Source organism: Manis pentadactyla, chromosome 11 (assembly GCF_030020395.1).
Source record: "Manis pentadactyla isolate mManPen7 chromosome 11, mManPen7.hap1, whole genome shotgun sequence".
NCBI lineage: Eukaryota > Metazoa > Chordata > Mammalia > Pholidota > Manidae > Manis > Manis pentadactyla.
In genome coordinates, this window is record NC_080029.1 from 25,800,418 (window position 1) to 25,813,369 (window position 12,952).

At 50.4% G+C, this 12,952-nt stretch overlaps 1 protein-coding gene across 1 annotated transcript in view; it reads right to left on the reverse strand.

The window, feature by feature from the left end:
* Positions 1-12,952, reverse strand: part of ESRRB (estrogen related receptor beta) — a 161,490-nt gene that overhangs the window by 33,899 nt on the left and 114,639 nt on the right. Inside the window, exon 4 of the mRNA XM_036913085.2 lies at positions 5,229-5,345. Within this exon, the coding sequence (XP_036768980.2) occupies positions 5,229-5,345 (117 nt within the window). The remainder of the gene's footprint in view (positions 1-5,228; positions 5,346-12,952) is intronic.

Sequence of the window (12,952 nt, forward strand, 5' to 3'; positions counted from 1 at the left end):
CAGCAGGTGGGTAAGAGATTCCCCACTTACATGTTTCTATTTTCTCAAGAAAATGTAAAGCAAGGTCATTGGACAAGAAGTGGGGACAGAGGCTCTGGGAGATTCAAACTTGTCTCTGGATTACAGAAGAAAATCAGTTACATAACATGGTGAAGAATATCTCCGATCAGTGACCAGTATTCTACATTGTAATATAACTCTAGGGCTTTCCCTGAAGAGTCGGGAGCAAGATAAAAATGGCCACTATTATCATTCCCATTTTACAGAAGAGGAAAGGGAGGCTAGAAGAGGTCTAAGTTAATCACCCAAGAAGCTAGTAAGTGGTAACATTAGGTTTTACTGGGTCTGTATGACCATGAACCTGTTAACCAATGCTCTGACACACCAAAAGCCCTGAACAAATAGTAATAAGGATTCCACACAGCCAAGACCATCTCCTATGACTTGGTTCAGTCAACACCTCCCCAGCCAGAGGTCATCAGGTCATCATGCCAAAGTGGCCCAGAGGCTTCAGGCCAAATGGGAAGATGCTGTGAGCCATCAGACACATGTGTGCACACGTGTGTGTGTGTGCATCTGTATGCACCTATGTAGGATGGAAAGTGGTCCTGGGTGATACAAACATACATCAGAGTTCTTAGGCTCTCATTCAAAACTATTCTCTGAAGTCCTAGAGCGTTGGTTTGTTTGAGAACACTAATGCATTTTGGAAAAGAAAAAGAATTTTTAAAGGCAAGTCGTCTCTTGTCCTCTTTCTTCATTCATAGGGCCAGAAAAGTGGTATTTCTGGCATGGGTTAGAGACAGAATACTCTATAAATACAAAGCCATTAAATCCCATGCAGCGGGAACCTGATCAGGGCCTCCTTTTATTTCCTGACATGAGCTGGCCACTAACCCAATTACCCGGAATCCCCGGAGGAGCCCTCCGCCTTCCCAACAAGCACAAAGAAAGTGAGAGCGTATTGCATGGATGCCAGCTTTCACTGAAATCAAATATCTTTTAGAAAACACTTGAGGAAAGGCAGGCCAGGCTGAGGAGAAGAGGAAATGGTGTGGGACCAGGAGACTGGTGGCTTGAGGGAGGTGAAGTGAGGTGAGAAGAAGGTGAAGTTTGTAGGGACATGCTGTCTAGGGAGTTGCTGGAACCCCAGAGCGGTACTAGAGGCTTCCTGTGAAGTACAGCAAATGACTTTCTGGGTTATTCTGGCTTAGAGGCTATCAGCCAGGCTGGTCAAAGCCACCTATTAGGGGAGACCTTCCCTATCGCCTTCCCAGGGGAACCTCTCATCCTGATTTTAGACCCCAGACGGTGCCAGCCCAAGACTGGTGCCACCTCTAAGATTCCCATCAGTGAAACCAGAAGAAATCAGGGCAGCTGGACACTGGTATGCCATATGAACAAAATGGGCAGGCTGCTGAAAAGTGGAGTGCAAGCAAGACTGTCTTTGAATCAAATACTATTATAACACACCCCGTAAGCTGACGGATTAAAGCAATCCCAGAGTGGATTCACCAAGGAGAGTTCCCATTGGCTGCCCACCTTGACCTGGTGATGGACAGCAGGTTTCAATACCCCTGCTCTACAGGTGGAGATACAGAGGCCCAGGAAGATACATGAGAAATGATATACACAACAGGAAGGCATCAGAGCCAAGAGGACGACACAGGCACCAACCCTCAGCCCAGCACTAATTCTGTATTCAATTTTTTATTAAGGAGAATCTTTTTCCCCTGAAACTACATATTTTCACGCACTGGATTTGTTTATAGCAAGACAGACCCTTGGACATTGCCTACATTTCATAGCGGATGATTCTAGAACTAACAGCAGCCTTCGAGCAGAAGCTGAGCCGAGGGAAGCCATACATCTGGTCTTTCCCCCTGCAGTGGCTGGGCCCCCCACATCACAAGGCAGTCTCTCAGGTTATTTTACTTCAGAAATGAAAAACTGGAAGACAGCCAGAGCTGCTGGATAGAAGAGGAGAAACAGTCAGCAGATGCGGAGTGAGATGGGAAGGAAGGTAGCCAGCATTCTCATTCAATCCCCAGCCCCTGGTTCTCCCAAGCCTGAGGTCCACTGTGGGAACTTAAAGAGGAAGAACAGCCTGGAAGAAGGTTGGAGACTGCCTTTCAAAGTCAGGTCAGAGTCCGAGCGAAGACAGAGAGGGGCAGGGAGCCGGCTGGCTCCTGCACACGCGGAGTTGGGGACACCCAAGCAAAAGCAGGAGGCGGGCCAGCTGCCAAGAGCTGCCTGGCAGGCACCCGGGCTCCTCAACGGGGCCTGCTCCTCCTACGGGGGCTGGTCCCCAAGGAGCTTCAGATCCCAGGGTCTTGCCAAAGCTCTGTCCTGCAGGGGACAGAAACTCAATGGAGGTGCTCTGCTTTGTCCACACTCAGAGCCTTTGTGTCTTCTTTCCCCCTCTGGATTTTGAGCTGCCAGCTCTGGGGGTGGAGCAGGAGAGGGGAGTATTCTGGGGAATGCACCTCTCTCCTCCAGGCAGGGCTCCTGAAAGGGTCTGGGCCCCGGAGTGTTTACCTCACATACCTGCCCAGATGCTAGGGCCACCATCCTAGCCAGAGAATGTCCTGTGCCTAGTCCTTCGCCAGCTACAGTGTATTTATACCAGAGAGTGGTCATGGTCAAGGCCCACCCTGCAGGTACCCCACCCCCCAACCTGAGACAGTGTTTCTCCCAGGCCTGCATCCCCCAGGACCCCACACCATCATCCAGGAACACAGAGCATCCATCTCCCTTTTCTTAAGTGGCTGGCAGGGTACCTGAGCTTCTGTTGCTTATCAGATCAACTGTGCCCCTAGGCACCCACTTCCATGCCATCAGTGTGTCCCCCTTATCATTCCCTATTTCCAGGGGGCCATTAAAAAGCATCCCCACTTCTCTTTCCAACACACCAGGTAGTCCCTAAAGAGACTCTTCAGATTTCAAGCAGCAGTTCCACTTTCCCTTATCTCCCTTCTCTCCTGCTTCTCAGCTCACAGTCCTGGAGTGGGGCCAGACGGCTTGGGGTGGGAAGCCTCCCCCATCCCTGCCCTATCCATGGGGGCGGACACTGCACAGAACACAGGGAAGCTCCAGGCTCTGGGTCCTGAACACTGGTGTGCAACAGAGTGGAAGGGCCTCAACCCCTGCAGGACTCGACTTTGTCATCCCTAAAATTCGGGAGTATATTGATAGCAGTGCAGCTTCCTTCTGCTCTAAGTTGCTCAGATGCTGTGAAGTAAGCAAAGAGTGATTACACACTCCAACTGGGAAAGGCGGTTGGATAGCAGACCCCCAGCTTGACCTCACCCAGCTTCCCAGAACAAAGTGGCAGCCCCGCCCCACCCCCATGGACTGAAGAGCAAAGCGCCTCTCCAGGGCTTAGAAATCCCAGGAGGTCCCAGTAGCACTCCAAGGGAGAAGTCAAGAGACCAGCATCAAACATGCTCCTGTGTCCTCATCGGTGCCTCTGGGCCTCCTGCCCTACCTGTGAACCCCAGGATGCTCTGCAGGAGCACAAGGAGCCTGATGCAGGAGCCAGAAGACCCAGCTCAGAGTCTAGCTTAGGTCATACCCTACACAGGGGTAAGACCAAAATTGTATCAAATCAGAATGAACTAAAGCACAGTCTTTCAGCGTGTCCAACACAGATTATTTTTAACCTAGAAAATGAGCTATTTCTTCAGTTGACCCTTCATGAAGCAGTTGGCATGTGGTTAAGAACCAAGTGACCTTCTCCTTCTCAAAAGGATTAAACAAAGTGAGTAATGACAAATGTTTTAAAGGCCAGCGTGCTGTGTAGACACAGGGGTAGAACTGCTGGTTCTACAGGAGTGGGTGGGGTTTAGCTGAGATGAAGAGAGGGGAACCTGGAATGGACACCAGAGGAAGGGTCCTCTGCTTTCCACACTAGAACAAGATCTGAGTTATCCTACTGACAAAGCATCTTAAATTGGGGCCCTATGACAGCGAGGGCGCCAGAAGAGGAGGATGGGAGGACTGCCCTAAGGCTCTAAAGGTTGGGCTGGGCTTTTAGAAGCCCCTCCGGTGAGGAACTGCATTCCAGCCCTGCCCCTTCCTTTTGTCTCCCAGCCCAGCCCGTCTGTGATCGATCCTCAGTGCACACCTCTTTTCCTGCCTCCTCCCACTGGCGAAGGATTCCAGGGCCCAGAACCAGAAAAGCTGATCTGTAAGAATTCCCACTGGCTCTCCTTGAAAGCATGGGAAGGGGAGACCCACGCACACACACAATACCCATCTCCAGATAGTACCAAAGGAGCATCATCAACTTGAGCAGACTGACAGGGAAGATGAAGAGGAAACCTAGGGCACCAGATAATGACAGCCTCATGTCATTTTACATTTTCTAGTAGCCACACTCAAGAAGGTAAAAAGAAGCATCTGATATTAACATCATCATATATTTCATTTAACCCGATGTATCTAGAATACTATCTCAACATACAATCATTTTTAAAAACTTAATCACTACATGGTTTTATACTCCTTTTCATCCTAGAATGTCTTTGAAATCCGGCCTATATTTTACACTCAAAACCTGTGGCTTGTGCTGCCATGTTGGACAGCACAGCTTGAGAGGACAAAGGAAAGGGAATGGAAGGGAGAAGTTGGGTTAGCTGGCAACAGGGAAAGAGGAAAACATCTGCAAGGTGACAGTTATGTCCTGCCCACCTGCTGGAAAGCAAAGGCTGTCCTTCACAGGGGGAGAGGGCTTTATGTGTCATTCTGGGCTTAATGTCTCCACTTTCACCCCACACTCTATGGGCCACTGGGAGGTCAAAGAGCATCTCAAGGCCACCCCTCCCAGGGTGGAGAGGGAGGGCCTTCGCCAGGGTACCATGCCAGCTTCCTAGCACCCAAGTGGGGTTGGGATGTCCCAAAGGATCCCTAATGGAGGACTGCCAACTCCTGCCTTCTTAACACTCAGTGTCTCCTTTAGGAGTGGTGAGCTAGTTAGGAGCTGGAGGCTGCAAAACCTGCTTGCAGGGTGTGTGAGAGGAGAGATGGCACCCCAGGGGTAGGGTCTTATCCTGGGATGCAAGGAGGGCCTGCTGGGTAGGGTCCGCAGACCCCAAGGTACCATGTGCACATGCACAGCCCCAGGGGAAGGTCCACAGTTGCAGTTCGCACAGCGTCTGAGACTCCTGATGGGAAGCGAAGCCTCGCCTGGGGCCCAGGGCCTTGGCGCGGTGTGCAGGGCCTCTTACCTTCCTTCAGCATCCCCACTTTGAGGCACTTCATGAAGCGGCAGGCCTGGCAGGACTTGCGCCTCCGTTTGGTGATCTCACATTCGTTGGTGGCAGGGCAGCTGTACTCGATGTTCCCTGGAACCAGACACAGACAGGGTTGCCAGGTGCTGCCCAAGGCCCCTACCTGCCGGCCAAAGGCTGGGTGGGCATTAACTGGCTGGACCTGCAACTGCTCCCTACTACGTGCGTGATCTACATCCGCTCTCAGTCCTCTGAGGCAGGCCCACTAGGACCCCATCTCACAAACCAGGAAGCTGAGACTGGGGGAGCTGAAATGAGCTCCCCAAGACCACACTGAGCCCCTGTGCCACCCCCGCACCCCACAGGGAGCTTGGGGATCAGACATGCTCCTGTTGCTAACTCAACAGCAGAGGTGCTGCAGAGAAAGTAGGGAAGGGGCGGTCCTCCAGCGGCCCTGCACCTCCGCCTCCCCGTGCGGCTACGGAAACCATGTACTACAGGATTTTCTGAGAACCAGCATGAACCATGTTCCACCACTGACAACATGCTTTGAATAAAATTACTGAGCCCCAATTACAAGATGCTTCCCTGTGCTGAGGACTCAAAACAGCTCCGTGAGCATTCTTATTGCCATTTTGTACTGCTAAGGAAACTGAGGCTCACAGAGGTCAGTTTGCCTGAGATCACTCTTGGGCTCTCAATCTCTCTCTCCCTCCCTCCCTCTCCCTGAGGTCCAGACAGCTCCCCACTCCTGCAGAGAGGGGCTGAGCCATCTTCAGTGCTGGAGGGAGGGGCCAGGAAGGAAGGGGATAAAGATTTGGTGTGCCCCTCCCCCCTTTTCTTTAACCCCAGCCGTTTCTTAGGTGACTGGCTTGCATGGCTTCTTGGGAAATAATTTCTATATTCATATAAGCATGGTGAAATTAAAAAGATTAACAGAAAGGAGGAAAACACACACATAGACTAGCTCATCCAAGTCTATCTTGGCTTAGAAGGCCCTGTAGAATTTGGTCCCTGTCCCTACCCCGCCCACCCACTCCCAACAGCCGCAACATCCCCAGGCTCTGCATAGTTACCAGTTCCTGGAACTCAGTGGTCTAGGCTGGCAGGCCCTCTGCTCCCCCTAGGCCCATTCTGCACTCTGCCACTTTGCCTGGCCTGCCTACATCTCCAGGTCCCGCTGACTGGGTGCCACATCTCATCCCCATCTTCTGTGACCAGCAACGCTGTAGATCAAGTGCCTGGCACACAATAGGTGCCCCATATACACTGAGCATTAACACTGATGAATAATTATTATATGGCAACTCGGTTCTGCTTTTCATGTATGGAATCTTCAATTTCCCTGACAAGCCTGGAGATCACATCTTTTTTCCCATCTTACAGATGAGAAAGGATGAGGCAGAACAAGGATTTGAACCCAGGTGGTCTGGCTCGAGTCCCTGTTCTGAGACACTGTGCAGTGACCTCATGGGGCCCACTGTGACCCTGCATCCCCGGGGGGACTCGTGCTGCCTTGGGATGCCACTTGCAGGTCACTGACGCTTCACATTCACTGGGCTCGGCTGCATAGCTAGCCAGTGGTCCCTTGCAGGAGGGCTGACCCCTGGTTCTGTGGGGCTGTTGCTCCAGAAGAGTCTGTGAGGGCCAGCTGACATGGCGCTGGTGTTCTCTCAGGACAAGAGGACTGAGTGTGAACGACAAACACTCAAGCCATGTTCTTGACCGTGTGTGTGTGTGTGTGTGTGTAGGAGAGAGAGAGAGAGAATTCTTATTTTATTTATTTTTTTGCTCCTTTCAATTTGTTTTATGGCCCCAGAGGCTGGCTGCCAGCAAGGCCAGGCTGGTGATCTTGCCTTCTAATTTCTGTAAGTGCCTCCTTGATAAAGTGATGAGATTAATTCACCAGAATTCCTGTGGTCTCCTGAGGGCAGTCTAGGAGAGCTCAGGAGCAGAGAGGGGCATCTGTGGCACACGGGCACATACACATGTGCATGTACACACATGCGCCATCACCACCAGCTGAGCTGTGACAGGTGTGGGCGTGGCTCTCACAGGACAGGTACAGAGCCCATGGCTTGCCTAAATTCAGAGTTCTAACCTGGAGTTTGCCCAGGACAGACACATGCAGCTCCACTTCAGGCAAGTCACTCAACCTCTCTGGACCCCAGTTTCCTCACCTGTAAAGCAGGCACAATACATTCCCATCCCGTGAAGTGCTGTGGACACAGTGACAGGAGGCTGGTAAAGGGCTTAGTGAAGTAAATGAAATGACAAGCAAGTAATCAAGGTTACTACGCTTATTTTTATACCCAGGCAGGCCTGCCGGGGTAGATACAGCCGAAAGACTCCATGGTAAGTCTTTTCTAGGTGTCAGACCTGAGGCTGCCACCCATTCCAACATTTAAGAATGCAAAATCAGCCTCCCATATAGCTAGACCACAGAGCTAGAGCTCTGTGTGCCCATGGGAGGGAGGCAAGACTGCCCAGAAGCTGACCCGGATGTCTCCATGACCTCCAGGAGGAGGGGAAATCCCACCATTAACTCTGTTTGACCCTGTGCCTCCAGGGAAGGAAACCCCACCCTGAGGAGGTGCCAGAGCCACAGTCCTCTCCCTGGGCTCAGGGATGAGAGCCACAGGGCTTTGGTAAATAGCGCTGTAGCGACCATGTTCTCTGTAGCTGAGGGCTAACATCAGAGCCTGAATGGCTGCCGTTGTAAGCCGCTGGTGTGAAAGGGCTGGACTGGTAGTCACTTGGTTCCACCCCCTTATCATCTCACTTCTGAGGACACAGTCAATCCCTTTCATCTCTGCATAGCCCACTGTCCTCAGCTCTCCAGCTTCCCTCCTCCTTACCTGCTGGCGGGATGAGCTCATTCATGCCACTGGCCACAGGTACCCCATATCCAAAGACCATGGCAAAACAGCCCGCCTGTGCTTCACACCTTTCTTTCATCTGCCTACTGGGTGGTCCCACCCGGAAGTCAGTTGGATTTCTCAAACTGAACCCATCCTCACCAACCTGCTCCTCTGATAGGGTTCCTTGTCCATCCCCCCACACCCTACCCACCACCCCTGGAGGGACATTACTAACTTCCCTTGATCACAGCACACTGAACACATATGTCCACATGCCTCCCCGAAGCCCATTAAGTGGCAGCACGGAAATGAGAACTGTCCAGAAGAATGGAGGCAGTAGAAACCAAAGCAGTCCAAGAAGGGGCTCCAGATAATGAACCACTTGCACTGTAATGTGTACCTCAGAAAGCCTCAGGCGTAGAGGACTCAAGACACAGCAGAAGAGGCAACAAGGCGTGGGGCTGAAAATGGGAATTTGCTGGAAGTCTGTATTTAAGGAGGGCTTAGCTGCCACTCCATGTGACCACCAAATATGCCTCCTCAACCCACACAAGAGATGCCAACTTAATCTCTGGAGAATATAAGCAAGTTAAGTTCAGGACTCGGGGACTCCAGGCTCAGCTGAGGGCTGAGGGAAAGCTGTGGCTGAGAACAGGATGAATGAATATTGCAGACTGATCAGGGACTAGCCTCTCTCCTAACAAGGGAGCTGACTCTGCCGTGCTTTTTAAAAATGTCCACTGTTGTCTCAGGGGTTTCCTTCCAGGTCACTGGCCCCTTTCTGCCAGTTCTGATGTGTGTGTAAGAGCAGTGACAACTGCACAGAGCCCTCACCTGGCTGACAGCAACTGGCACACAGCCTGGTTCAGAGATGTTACTTGGGGAAAAGTGCATCTTTGAACTGGTGAAATATAGTGCTTCTCAGTCTCCCTTCCTTTCTCCAGGGTCCCTCCTGCTGTCCCTCACTTCTTGCCGGAGAAGAGCCTTCCCTAGAGCTAGATCAGATGGCTGGGCCCTCCAGTCTCAGATTAGTAGGTCTGGGGTGGGACCAGAAATGTGCATTTCTAATTTCAAGCTCCCAGGTGCAGCTTCTGGTTCTGACGTGGGGCCCACATAATGAGAACCACTATTCTAGAAGATCTCATCAGACCCCAAACCCCACTCACATTCCACTCTTGTTTTCTAGGACCCAATTTCCACCTCTCCAGGTAAATCCTGTGAACTGATTAGACTCAGCATACCCCAAGCTTTATCCATCATCCAACCCCTTCCTCCCCTCCTTCCCCTCTTCTACCAGCCAAACTCTTTTTCCTGGCTTTCCTTCCCTCTAATGTCCTGGTCATCCACCTAGCAGCTTAAATTAGAAATCTAAGAGGCAGCCTCACAATGCAGCCGCTCTTCTTGTTTATACTGAATCCCTTTCAAATGTTTGTCAAGCCTGAGCTCTTCTTCAAAGCCTTCCACCTCTGCCTCTAGATGTCTGGATGTCTGATAACTAGATCTCTGAACTGGACTTTAAATCACCTCCTACCTGTTCTGCCTGCCCCTAGAATCTCCCATTTCCACACCATCTTTCCTATCATTGCCAGTTATCTTGCTAAAAGGTCTGATTAATCCCCTGCTCTGTAACCTTTTGTGGCTTTCTGTTGCCAAGCATCAATAACAGAAACAACTACTGGGTATTTCATGGCTTTCATATGCCAGGCACTCGGCTAGATACTTTATACCCGGATTCATTTAACTTCTGCAATAACATTCTAGGAGCAGAAACTATTTATTCGCCCATTAGTCCCATCTTATAGACAAGGAAATTAAGGCCCAGAAAAAGTAACTTTCCCAAGTTGACACAAATAAGAGTTATAAAGCTGATATTCTAAGCCCAGTGAAATAGCCTTCAAACCTTAAAAAATACTCTTCCTTAACGCAGCCTACAAAGGCCTGTGGCATCCAGCCCCACACTGCTTTTCCAGTCCACCGTCTACCTGGAGTGGAGCCCCCATTTTCCTGAGCAGAGCACATTCAACTCTTCTAGGCTCCACACTTGCACTTCTTTCTGCTGAGTGAGTTCACCTTTGACTCCTGCTGAGGCAGTGCTTCCTCTGGGAGGCCTTCCCTGCCGCCCAGTCTGGGCCCTGGCGGTTGTTGCCTGACTTGTACTCAGGCTGAGTCTCTGAAAAGGGGAATTGTGATTTGCTCTTCCTCTTACTCCCCCAGTGCCCTGCAGGCAGCAAACGGTTTGTGGTTAATTGACTCTTTTTGTACAGATGAGGAAACTGAGGCCGGAGGACCCAGCTTCCTACCCAAGGTCAGCCAGCTGGCAAGTGGCAGGGCTGGGACAGCAACCTGCTCCAACTCCCACACACTCCCAGTTTTGTCTCTGTACCTCCCTCCCCACCCCCCACTGTCCCCTGGGGTCTCCCAGCCTCATTGTCCAGGACAAAAGGCCTGGAGGCAATCCAAGGCAGGATAGCCCATCCATCATCCCCCTGCCCCCTCTCCTTGGGGACCTTCCTTCCAAGCCTGCTCCGGGGGGCCTCTGGTGAACAAGCAACAGCACGTGCCAGGGCCCCTTCTCACTTCCTCCTCCTCATCTAAAGTCACAGGCCCAGGGCAGGGTGCTGCTGCTCAAGGGGCCTCCCAGGGACCTGCAAAGTGGCTACACCCCCTGAGAACTGAGGGAGGGGCACAGGGGAGCTTTACCCTGCCACAGCCCCTCATGGCCATGCAGCGTGGGCTCATTTACTCCTCTGCAGCGTCCATTCCACCTGGAAGCATTACTCACCAAGGCCCCAAGACTCCAGCGACCTCTGCAAGCCACCTCCTCCCACTCTGCCCTCATTCACGCCAGCCACTGGCTCTTCTTTGGGTCCTGAAAACATGTCCGCTCCTTCCTCTGCCTGGGATGCTGGGCCAGACTCATCCCTGTGCTTCACCTTCCCTTGAAAGTCCCCTACTTAGCACAGCCTTCCCTAATCCTCTGCCCAAATGAGACCCCCTCTCTGTCACCTTTGATCTCATCATTGGTTTTTCTCTTTCACAGCACTTGTCTGTCTCCTTTACTTGTCACCACATTGACTGTCTGCTTCCCCACCAGAAGACCATCCCACAGGGTAGGGACAGGCGCTCCATCCTCAGCCCCTAGAGCAATGGCTGGGACTCAATAAATATTCATCCACCAAAGAACTGAACCACCTTGTAACCTCAAATACAAGACAGAAGTTTTCCCCAAACCTTGTCCTTTGGTGAAAAGTTTCTTAATATTTGACTTTTTGTGAGGTCTCATATTAGAGATGCTATGCCAATCACTTTATATTGAACAACTACCATTTGGGAAGACCTACTGCCACCAGAAGACCTCAACCAATGCTAGTCAACCTACTGAATCGATAACAAAGTGGGTAGAGAAACTTAACACAAATTTAGTTATTTCCTGGAATATGACTTCACAATTACAAATATTGAATGTCAAAGGCAGTATAGTACCTAATACATGGTAGAAATCATGATTATAAATTGACACAAATCAAGAACTGTCCTCATGGTCTAGGAATTGTACTTATGCTCAAAACAAAATTTTTAGGGACAGAAGCACAAACTCATAAAACCTCAAGAACCTAAGCTGTAGTGACAACATGTTCTGAAACACTGTGTTAAATGCCTCAATCAGTGGCCCTAGAGAAGGCAAAGACATTTGAACCAAAGATTCATGTGAAAAGTAAGTAGAAAAAGTGTTCCAAAAAAATATTGTTTTATATAATGTGACTTGAAATATGCAACTATAAGTAAAATTAACATATTGTTACAAGTGAACACTGGACTATTTTATCTAGATCCCTGGAAGTTTATATATGCAAACTGGTATAGCTTCTTTGGTTTGTCCTCATTGGAAAAACGGGGGATCACTTTGGGGATTGCCTTCTATGAAGACACATTGAGAGATTCCTATGTGCCAGGCACTGTGGGAGGGCAAGGGGTTCAGTGAACATCTAGATAAATGTAACCCTGTTCCTTAGGAGCTTACAGTCCTCTTGGGAACCAGACAAGTGATGCAAAAGCCACAGAGTGAGCTAAGTGTTGTTAGTGTGCGGGCAGAAGATTTACAGGAGCACTCAGCAGGGGTGCTACCTCTGTCAAATGAAAGGAAATCAGAGGCGGTTTCTGGGAGGAAATCCAGCTAACTTGAGACCTAGTGGACAAGAGAAGGAACTGGAGGTTGGGAGAGGGGAAGTAAAGAGAAGAATCTGTACAAAGTCTAGAAATTGAAAGCATGCAACAAGTTCTGGGAACTGGAAAACAGAGCAGGCAAGCTGCCCTAGAAATTTCAACAGACAGATGCTTCAAGGTCAACCAGAGGACATCCTCTGTCACATTCTGGACCTTCAATTTTACCCACAAGCAAGGCAGAAGAGTGACATGTGCAGATGCATGTACAGAAAAGTCTGTCTGGCAACACTGAAGAAAACAGACAGGAAGCAGGGGGAGCCTGGCAACTGGGAAGCCAGTCTGGAAGCTAGTCAGTCAGTGGTCAGTGGTGGCCTGGAACGAAGTAGGGGGAATGGAGAGAAGCGGTAGGTCAAGAGCCATGAAGGAGGGGAATGAACAGGACGTGGCTGCTGGGATGGTTTGGAATGGGGGGCAGGAAGCAGAGGTGAACACTGGAGAAGGTGACGCAGACACTGAATTGGGAATACGAGAAATGTTGATGGCAGAGACATAACTTCCACTTAGGACTTGTTGTATTTGGGGTGGTTCTGGGACATCCAAGTGGAAATGTTCATTAGGAGTTAAAGACACTGGAGCTCATGGAAGAGGACCAGGGCCAGAGCTACAGAATTGGGATTCATCCTGATTTCAGAAGCA